The sequence below is a fragment of the Desmodus rotundus genome, chromosome 12, assembly GCF_022682495.2.
Source record: "Desmodus rotundus isolate HL8 chromosome 12, HLdesRot8A.1, whole genome shotgun sequence".
Classification (NCBI taxonomy): domain Eukaryota; kingdom Metazoa; phylum Chordata; class Mammalia; order Chiroptera; family Phyllostomidae; genus Desmodus; species Desmodus rotundus.
The window spans coordinates 69,411,675-69,422,030 of NC_071398.1; the positions used below are offsets into that span (position 1 = coordinate 69,411,675).

The 10,356-nt window shown below is 54.7% G+C and overlaps 1 protein-coding gene across 5 annotated transcripts; it reads right to left on the reverse strand.

The window, feature by feature from the left end:
- Window positions 1-234: 234 nt before the first annotated feature.
- On the reverse strand, window positions 235-9,750 carry CERS2 (ceramide synthase 2). Of its 5 annotated transcripts, none has more exons than XM_053914665.2 (11): window positions 9,468-9,750; window positions 4,135-4,308; window positions 3,620-3,737; window positions 3,287-3,405; window positions 3,050-3,107; window positions 2,691-2,741; window positions 2,356-2,448; window positions 2,039-2,167; window positions 1,722-1,828; window positions 1,444-1,597; window positions 235-1,252 (listed from the first exon to the last, which is right to left on the reverse strand). In XM_053914665.2, the coding sequence occupies exons 2-11, from the start codon at window positions 4,305-4,307 to the stop codon at window positions 1,112-1,114; spliced, it is 1,143 nt and encodes a 380-aa protein (XP_053770640.1). In that variant the 5' UTR covers window position 4,308; window positions 9,468-9,750; the 3' UTR covers window positions 235-1,111. The 5 variants fall into 5 exon arrangements, with proteins under 5 accessions (XP_053770640.1, XP_053770642.1, XP_053770639.1 ...); XM_053914667.2 differs by lacking the exon at window positions 9,468-9,750 and adding an exon at window positions 9,265-9,416 and having other exon boundaries at window positions 235-1,249; XM_053914664.2 differs by lacking the exon at window positions 9,468-9,750 and adding an exon at window positions 9,265-9,416.
- Between the last annotated feature and the right edge of the window lie 606 nt (window positions 9,751-10,356).

The following is a 10,356-nucleotide window of genomic DNA, read 5'->3' on the forward strand; positions in this document are numbered from 1 at the left end:
TTTCTTTTCCTTAGCCCCCATACTCCCATTTCTGGGCCTTTCAATAAGCAATCTGTTTCTCCCATCATTCCCAGTGGGCAGCTGTCATTAATCTTGTACTTTCTCTACCTTTGCTTTTTCTTATTTGCCACATGAATTTTTTTTTAATTGTTTTGTAACCATGAGGAAGGCATGAGAAAGACTACCTTAGTTTATTTAGTTGATCCCCTTCTAATTCTTAATAGTCTCAGACACTTGTTGCCATGTTTTACTTAATCTTTAATATATTTTAATTAAAAAAACCATTAACAGTACATTTTGGTCTGAAGTGGTCCCACTGCTAAAAGGCCAGGTGCTAGCTGTAATTCTGGCTTTAAAACCAAAACCCCGAATGTTTAATAAATAAAAAAATTAGAACTAGTTGCCATTCTACTCCAAACCAGCTAGCCTAGAGGAAAAGGCCAGAGAAAGGAGGCAGTAAGATCTTGGACCTGTGACTACAGAGGAACAGCTGGCAGAAAAGTAACACAAAGACTGTCTGAGCAGTCCCCAGTATGGCCCCGCTTTTTGGCAGAGGTAGGGTAAAGGTCATGTTTACCCTCCTACACTCAGTTCATTTGCATCTTAGGAGAGAAAAGGTTAAAGTCAGCTCAGCTTTGGTTTCTGGTCCAAGTTAGGGAGCTTAGAAAGGTGAGCCTTGGTCCAACTTTGGCAGAATGAGGCCCACAAATGGGACAGTAAGGCACGACCCTCGCTCTGGAGGTCAGGGGGTCAAAGGCAAACAGCTAGGGCCAAATTCTGAAGGATAAGGAATGTGAGTTGTAATCCCCACCCCCAGAACTGAGGAAGGGTCTCAAAAGCAACAGAAGGGACAAGGTGGAAAATAAGACTACACCCCCCACCCCCGTGACAAAGAATATCACCAGCCCTTCCCCAGGTAGAGACGTGGGGATAGGTTGGTCAGGATTTGGTTTAAAGGCAACTGGGTGACAAGCAGGAGATGGGGGCAGAGAAAAGAACTCACTTCTGGCTTTCTCCTTTTTCTCCAGAGCTTAAAGTGACCCTATTGGGGGGGGGGGGGGAACAGTTCCTTGGCTTTACACATTAATCTGAGGGTGGTAGGGACAGTGGTTCAGTCATTCTTACGATGGTTGTTGATGAGGATAGGGTGGCCGTTGGCTAGGGACCGGCTCTTTGCTCCTCCCCCAACTACAGCCTCTTCCCCCTCTGAGCTCTCTGTTTCTTCTCGGTCACTGCGTTCATCTTCTACCTGCTGTGGAACAGGATAAGGAGGTTTACTTGATGTTCTCAAACCTCTAAGTACTGCCTCTCCGTGTGGGCTTGTTCCAGCTGTTCCCAGGGCCCCTTGGGAGGTTTTTAGAGGGTTGCTGGTGTGGGAGGAAGTTCGGGCAGTTTCTAGAGTTGAGGATAGTAAGACCTACAAAATGGGGAGAGAGCTTTCACCTTTCCAGTTACGAACTTGTGGGCCATGCGCAAAATGAGGTAGGCCCAGAAGATATGCAGCATCTGTAGCACTCCCATCATGGAGTTAAAGAAGTAATAGCCAAAGAAGGCAGGATAGAGCTCCAATGGGTACACCACAGTGCAGTGCAGGATCCTGGGGACGGGAAGGGAGAGACCGTTGTAAACACAGAAAGGAGGGTGTTGAGATGGAGGGATAGATAAATGGCAGGAGGCAAGACTCCTGATTTCATGAGAAAAGTACAGTCTGGTCTACTCACCAGAAAGGCAGGATGACCAGTCGGGTGATGATGAAGACGATGGCAAAGACGATGAAGATGTTGTTGCAGGTGTTTTTCCATCCCGCATAGTTAAACATCTTGGCTGACTGCATAGACAGCCCCCAGCCGTCATCATGGGCTCCTGACTCTCCCGTACACATTCACATGTACACCCGTTACCACACTGGCTCTGTACCCCCAAATCCTAGGTCCCAGGAATGTCACACACACACATACCCACAAGCCCCAAAGGACAGAGGGACAGGAGAACCTGCACCAGGGTCTCTGGGTTCAAAGAAATGCCCAGAAAGCCTGACCTCCAGCAGATAGTCGGAAGAGTCATGCAGAGCCATGATGAGAGTCCCCGCTCGGATGTAATTGGCAAACCAAGAGAAGCTGATGAGAATGATAGTGGCCACGTGGTGGATGATCTGTTCCTTGAAATCCTGTAGAAAAGAGGTAGGCTCCAGAGGACTTTTTCCTGTCCTCAAGCTCCCACTACTCCTTCCTCCCCCCTCACCTTTAGTTCCCCATATCCCACCATTCCACCCAAAGCGCCCACAAATCAAAGAGGGGACTTCATCACAGCTTCATATGGGCTTCTAGAGTTAATGGCACAGCCCCCTTGACCCACCTTTCGCTTAACATCAGAGGCGATGCTGAAGAGCAGGGACCAATAGAAAGAAAGCTCAATCATGTAGTACCAGTACTGAGAAGGGATGGTGCTCTAGGGGAGAGAATGGGAGATGAGGTACAGGGCCCCAGAGTGACTGGACCCAAGACGTGTGACCCAAGTGATTGGTCACACCTCTCCAAAGGAGCACTTCTGGCCTCCAAGATTGTTTAGCACCATGACTCCAGACCCTCCTGCCTTGTGCTCCAGAGATGGTCTCTTCGTGCACCTTAGTTCTATGCTACACTGATTCTCCTCATCACCCCCTGTAAGGAAACCAGGGTTTCTTCTCATACCTGTATGGGGTATCCCTCCCAAACTTTCTTCATGTCATAGAACCAGGGTTTCTGTAAAGAGACAGTGAGAGGTTAAAAGAGGCTGGTTGTGGCTCAGTGGGTTGAGTGCTGGCCTGCAAACCAAAAGTCACTGCTTCAATTCCCAGTCAGGGCACATGCCTGGGTTGCAGGCCAGGACCCCAGTTAGGAGTGTGCAAGAGGCAACTGATCCATGTTTCTCTTGCACATCATTGATGTTTCTCTTCCTCCCCCCTCTCTAAAAATAAAATCTATTTTTTTAAAAGGTACCCAAATTCTGTGGCCTCCCCCCAACACCTTGCCATAGAACCTACTCCCACTTCCCAGTAATCCCCACTCACATCCACAATGACAGCCATGCCAGCAATGAAAGCAATCAGGTAAAATGTGAATCTCCAGCTGGAAGAGAAAGTGGAAACAGCTAGAAGAGTGGGGTGGGGGAAGGGTACAACCCTCCAAGTACCCCAGAGACCTTCAGGAATGTCTAGACAACCATATCGATCTGACCTGGGTGAAATCTCACCCTGCATACAGCCATTGCCCACCCTTCCCAGCAAGGTACATCCAACCTCCCCTACCAGGCTTCTCGGAACTTCTTGAGGAGACTGGGCCGGTCCTGGTTGCGGCGGCGGCGGAACCATCGCTCTACCTGGCGGCCAGAGAGCCCACTCTGCCGGGATAGCTGCTCTACCTCCACCTGGGTGTAGTGAAGAAGCCCATTGCACTTCGCTTCAAAACTCAGCAGTGCCCAACACTGTTCTCACCCGCTCCAAGTAACAAGCTCGTAATAAGTCTGTAGCACTGCTCTCCCATTTCTTCACCCACCAGAGCTGATATTCCAACCCATTCCTTCCTTTTCCCTCCTACGAGAACCCAGTAACTTTTAATTAGAGCAGATCTGCAGCTCATACCTGTTTAGGATGCTTGCCGCTGGTCAGGTAAAAATGCTCCAGGGTGGGGTTAGGAGGAGCCCGCAGCCGAGTTTTCTCCTTTACATTCAGAAGGGCAGCCAGTGGTGTGGCCACGTAACTGAGGAAGGGACATGAGTGAGAAGTGTCTGGCTCTCTTGAAGCACCTCAGTGTCTTGGTAGCCCCTAAGCTGGGAGGGGAGAGGACTGCAAGCTCAGACTTTACTCAGGCCTCAGTTTCCTGGCAATCCCCTCTCTGGCCTCCTTGGGCTGCTCAGAGCTGACAAAGCTGCCTGTGTTTACAAGTGGCCAGGCAGGGTGGAGGGTGAGAACAAATAACCATTGACAGAAAGGGCCAAGGGGTGCTGAGCCCTCAGGAAGACAATGCTGCCTTCAGTGGGGGACACAGTAGGCAGGGACCTGGGTGGCCAAAACACCGTATATGACCAATTACACAGCAAGACACACACTTGAAGTGGGCGTCCAGGGAAGGCATGGAGGTAGGCTAGTATGCTCACAGCTCAAAGAAGTGTCGAATGATGAGGAAGAGCAAGGCCAGGGGTAGTGTGATATAGAGGTCTGAGGCTTTGGCGTAGACACGTCCATCTCGGTCTTCTAGATCAGCCCAGGTTAAGTTCACAGGCAGCCACAGCCGTTCCCACCAGAAGTAGTCATACAAGGTCTGGAGCATCCTAAGGGGGTGCGGGGGGAGGGCAGGTAGAGGGCATCAAAGGGGACAGCCACCGGGGAGAGAGAAATAAGTTTTCATGGTTTAACAAAAGGGGCAGAGGGCAGAGACTCAAGTCCTGGGATGTTGAGCTGAACTTGGACAAATCATTTTCCTCATCTGTAATATGATGGCCTTCCAGTTCTCTCATTTACCATTTACAACAATTGAAGGTGATCTGATACCCCTGCCCCCAGGAAGTCCTGATAGCCTAGAATTAAGAGTCTCGGTTTTCCCATCATTTTGCTATCCCAGCATGGGGGACAGGCAGGATCTGGTCTTAGAAGTCAGAGGCACCGCCCTACCCCTGACTCTCCAGTCTCAGCCAAACAACAACTGCAGGCTTCCTTGCTGGGGAAGTTCAAAAACAGATTCCAGAGCTGGGGCAAAACCTCCCTTCTCCTTCCCTACAACCCATGGTTCCTAGGGAAAATTAAGAGGCCAGAGTAAAGCAAAATTATGTTCCCAAATGGGCTGAGCTCTAGGACAATCAGTGGACTACTGCACACAAGATTAACACCCATGCCAAACTGCCCAATTCCTTCACATAAAGCAGAAGGGTTTTTTCAGAAACAAATGGCCCTGGCTGGTGTAGCTCAGTGGATTGAGCACCGGCCTGCGAACCAAAGGGTCACCAGTTCGATTCCCAGTCAGGGCACATGCCTGGGTTGCAGGCCAGGTCCCCAGTAGGGGGCACACGAAAGACAACCACACATCCACAATGATGTTTGTCTCCCTTTCTCCCTTCCTCTCTCTAAAAATAAATAATCTCTTTTAAAAAAAGACAAAACTGCAGAGAGTCAAGGACTGGAGAATAGAGAATGTAGAGAATGGAGACAGCAAACCAAAGCTCTGGCGGGGTTAGACATTGCTTATTAAGGTTCATCTGAAAAAGAAAACGCTAGTCCGCAGAGGAACACCCGTCACAATACCTTCAGCTCAGGAAGAGCTGCTGCTTTCCCAGCCTCCCCTTTCCTCCACTGAAAAGAAAGGTAGTCCTGACCGGTGCAGCTCAGTGGGCTGGGCATCATCCAGCAAACTGAAAAGTCACCAAATTCTTGTTCAGGGCACATGGGTTGGGGGCCAGCCTCCCAGCTGGGGGTGTGCAAGAGACAACCAATTGATGTTCCCCTCCCACATAAATGTTCCTCTCCCTCTCCCTCCCTCCCTTCCCCTCTCTCTAAACGTAAACAAATAAAATCTTTAAAAGAAAGAGAGAGAGAAAGGTAGTGGCTGGAAGAGGCGTAGTGACCACTTGGGCACTCAAATGAGAAAGGAAATGGCCTGTGGCCCGTGAGGGGCAGCAGCTGCTTGGAGCTGAGAGAAGCAGCGAGATGGTCCTGAAGAGTCAGTGATGCTGGAACCAGTACAACACCTGACAGTCTTGGGACTCAGCAGAGAACACCCCTTGGGGACAAGGGCAGTGACTTTCCAGGCTCCCTACCCCTCATCCAGGAGAGGTAGCAGTGTTCAGGCTGGCCTTGAGACTACAAGCTGACACGGAAGGAAGGCGGCCATGTGTCACCCCCATCCCCACTCCACCAAGGAGGAAGGAGAGAGAGTGGGGACACTGTCCTCCACTGTGAACTGGAGACCAGTGGGTGCCCCTGGCAGGTCACAGCTGAGCTGTCCTCTCGCCCCTCCTCCAACAGCTCCACCCCCACCCACCACAGAAGCACTTGCGAAATCCCTCTCAGCCTACCTCGGGTCAGTATGCCAGCTCAAGGACTTTACCCTCTTGTATCCCACTCTTGGATGAAATCAGAGGTCAGCACTGACAACAGAGCTTCAGTTCCACCTTCCCCCAATACCACACATTCGTACACACACACATGTACAGACAGACAGACACACACACACATTCCAGACCTCAGCTCACGAGGGCATGGCCCCTTCCAACTCTACCTTAGTCAGAATAAATATTTAATTAGTTAAAGAGATGGAAGTCTTTTGAATTGAACAAAATTAAACATAATCATCCACAATGTAACTTTTCCCACACAACCATGCACACACACATACACACTTTCTTCCTAGGAACAGTGGTAGAAAACAGTAGAGAAAGGACAAGACAGAATGCTGACAGGGAGGCACCTCTGGCTCTTCCTTCCCACCTCTTTGCTTAGCCTGACTGGAGGTGGGGAGTATATTGGGCCCAGTCACCTGACTCGTGTGTATCTTGGAGACCAACTTTGTCCTCTGCTGAGATCTAAAGCCAAGGGTACAGACAGGCCTAAATGTTGGGCCCCATCCCCACACTGGTCAGTGGAGACTGGCAGGGAAGTTTCTCTTGACAGGGACATTTTTGAGGACTAAAGATTCGGAAGGGGAGGTGGAGGGCTGGGTGGAGCCCCTCTCCCTGACTCCTGAATGTCTGCTGAATGACTCCTGAAGGCAGGGGAATGTCTGCTGCCGTCTTATTCCTACCAAGAAAGTGAGGAGCTGGGGAGGTAGGCAAAGAAAGTGTCAGGAAGTGGTCAAGGACAAGTGCCTGGACAGTGCAACTACTTTAACCCCAGGACAAGATATACCTGTCTCCTTCCAGCTCCCTGCGGGAAGACGGGCGTGAGCTGTGAACAAGAACGCCTGGTGTATCAGGAGTCCAGAAACAAAGATTGATGGGGGCTCGCCCGTACCTGGGCTTCAGGCTTTCTGTGACCACAGCCTTCCCTTGCTACCCAGTCCTTCCATTAGCAGAGGGGTAGTACCCCATCCCCCCTACCGGACGTGGCCCAGCAGGGACAGACACCAGATTCAGCAAGGTCAGGGCTTCTAACTCAACATGGGGAGGGCGAGGTAGAGGAGACAACAGGGGCTCCCAGTGGGCCTCACGGTGGCAGCCTCAGAGACTTCTTGGAACCAGCACTCCAAGCCAAGCAAAGGATCCCACAAACAAAAGGCCAGGGCAAGAAAGGGCGATGTGTCCTGAGGATAGGGAGACAACCTGCTTTTCTAGGCCCCGTTGGCCTACACGGCAATTCCTTGATTTTCTGGTAGAGAAAAATCACACCTACAGATTTTTCCACTCACAGAATTCACTCCCCTTACACACAGGAAGAGATGATAGGTTGTGTGTGTGTGTCTCTGACACACACCTGCCTTACAGACACAGACACCACTTTCTGAGGCACAGGCCAGCTGGACAGGGGCCAACAGAGCAGGGATTTCATGGGCATTGGGTTACCAGGAACTTGAGCTCGGCTCAGCCCAGTCCCCACCCTTTGCTCCAACTCAGACTGACCCCTTCACACCTGCACAGATGTATGCAAAGGGACAGGGGGTCCCTATGGGGGCTTGTAAACCCAGAGGGCTGTGAGGGCAGAAGTGTGAGTCTGTGAGAAAGGGGTCTCAGAGACTCAATGTGGGAACAGTCCCACTGGCTCTAAGAGCTCAGAAGGGTAAGTGGGGAAAATATAACAGGATCAGCAAGTGAGGAGAGAGTGACAAAGAGAGGGTCCCACACCAAAGCCTGAGGAACTACAAAAAAAAAAAAAAAAAAAAAAAGAGGACCTGAACAGTCTTCCTTGTTGAAAATTTACAGGCATGAACTACAAGGTTGTGAGCAATGGGTGAAGCCAGGAAGAGGTGTCATAGTTCCAGGCTGCAGTACAGGCCCCCAAGTCTAGCTTCTCTGGGCTATATCCCACCAGAAGGCCAACATACCACACCCAATACTGCACGAGACTACAGCCCCCAAGTAGGGAGAGGCCAGCAAGCTGAAGAGGCAGATGAGGGGCGATGCTGAAGGGCACAGTAGAGGATCAGCCAGCCTGTAGCCAGTGACAGGGGACAAGGAGGCCCTTCCTCCCAGGGGGAAAGCTGGCCAGAGGCCCCAGTGAAGGGAGTGCATTGTGAAGTACTAAGGGAGACAAGAAACTCTCTTGAACACACAGAGCTGTGCAGGTCACTGTATGATTAGGGCCAGGTCCTGGGGGACGAGGCTGCAGACAAGTCCTTATCTCTAGGAGCCCCATCACAGCTCCGCTAGGCCGCCCGCAAACACAAATGTGGGGTGATTGCCCGCTGGAGGCCTTCCCTGACTGGACTCTGGGAAGAGGGCTCACTCCATTCCTCAGCACCCTCAGAACCCCCTGACTGGGGCCTGGCAACGCAGGTGCCTGCGGCCAGGTTTGGATGCCAGCAATCGGGTTTGGAGTGAGAGAGAAACCCCCAAGCTCAGGCCAAAGATACGTGCCGCACACCTGTCATTAACCTACTTTCCAGAGAACCTCCGGGCCAATAATTAGCAAGGTGAGGCAGAGAAAACGAGTTCTCCCAGCAGGTCTCCCTCCACCGCTGCCACACACACACCCCATAACGGTTTAGGAGCCTTACCCTTGGGGGGCCGGGCAGAGTCTCAGCGCCACTCCTTCCTGTTTCCCGTTAAGCACATGGACGCTCCGGCCGCCCTCCCGGAGTGGCCACCGCGCTCCGGTGAGACCGAGGAGGGGCAAGCCCCTCCTCCCCTCCCACTCCCTCCGCGGGGGTCGCTCCGGCGGGGGCGACGCCGCGGCCCCCTGCCGGCCCGGGGCTCTCGCGCGAATGGTCACCAAACCTTGCTCGTCCACTACGAAGGGGCGCCTGAGGCTCGGGCCCGCCGCGAGCAGCCCCGCGGCCCCGTCTCCCGGCGCCTACCTGTTGCCCGGGAGGGCCTCCCCGCGCTCGCCGCGGCGCGGCCGGGAACGTCCAGGCGCCCCGGGCCGCCTTCCCCCAGGCCCGCCGCCATGAGCGCGCCGGCGGAGGCCCCGAGCCTGCGGCCGCCCCGGTCTCCGTCTCCGCGCCGCCCCCGCTCCCGCCCCGGCCGGGCCTCTCCGCGGAGCCGCGTCGGGGCGGCCCCACTTCGCCCAACTTCGCGGCGTCGCTGCCCGCCCCACCCCCGCGCGCAGAGCGCGGGGCTCCCGGGCCCGGGTCCCCCACTCACTCGGCGGCGGCGGCTACGGCGCGGAGCTGGGCGGGCCGGGAGCCGCTGCTCCGAGTCTCCTCGCGTCCGAGCCGCGGGCCCCCTCCGGACTGGCTCGGGCCGCTCCTCTCCTCCCCCTTCCGCCCGCCCGCCCGCCGCTCCCTCCCTCCTTCCTCCTCCTCCCGCCGCCCGCCGAACCCAGCTGAGCCGAGGCCGAGCCCAACCTGGGAGAGAAGGCCGCGAGCCACCCCGGAGCCGGGAGGCTGGGCGTGGGCCTGCGGCCCGGCCCCGGGCGGGGAGGGGAGGGCGGGCGCGGGCCGGCGCCTCCGCCGGGCAGCGGTGCGCAGCCCCCGCTCCCCGCCGCCCCTCTGCAGCCCGGCAGCCGGAGCCCCCGGGCCGCGCCCACTGGGATCGCGCCGGGGAGCGGTCCCCGAGGAGGGGAGGCAGTGCGGGCTCTTCCAGCCTGTGCCTCCCTTAGGGGAGCGATGTTGCCCTCGGGGGCCCCGCGCCAGACCCGCGAGGTGCCGGGGATCAGGGCCGCGGAGGGACAGTGACGCTACCCGCCCCGCCCCCAAATTCGGTCAGAGCCCTCAGCCGGCCCGCGGCCCCCGTACCCTCTGCCGCGCCGATTGCCACATTTCCACCTCCGGCCCCACTGGGCTGCGGTGGAAGGAGGGCGTCTGGGCTCCCGGCGGGCGCAGCCCGGGGGCTCCCTGCCCAAGTGCTGTGCGCCCTGGTCGAGCGCCCCTCCAGGGCCGACCCAGGCAGCGGGCCCAGGCGACTCCACTGCCCTTCCCAGCGCCGAGCCCGCGACCCCTAGGGCGTCCCCACGCCATCGCCGCCATAAAACCCACAATGCTAACACCCGAGAGCTGTGCAGCCCATCCCCGGCGGCACTACCTCCTGGTAGACTCCGAAAGAACCAAACACCTACTTTTGTTTTGTAAAATGCATTCCAGTTTTCAATCTACATCACATTTATCCGTGTTCAAAATCACATTAAAAAACGTTTTTCGCTTAATCGGGTAAAATCGATATTTCAGGAAGATGCAAGATGTTTATCCTAGAAAACTTCCCTTGACTCCTAACGTGGACAGAGCATGACTAAGACGT

Coding starts and splice junctions, on each gene's coding strand:
- CERS2 (XM_053914665.2), bottom strand. CDS start 4,307: ATGCTCCAGACCTTGTATGACTACTTCTGGTGGGAACGGCTGTGGCTG. Junction 3,406..3,619: donor GCGGCAAGCATCCTAAACAG/GTATGAGCTGCA, acceptor CACTACACCCAG/GTGGAGGTAGAGCAGCTATC. Junction 1,598..1,721: donor CTGGTCATCCTGCCTTTCTG/GTGAGTAGACCA, acceptor TCCCGTCCCCAG/GATCCTGCACTGCACTGTGG.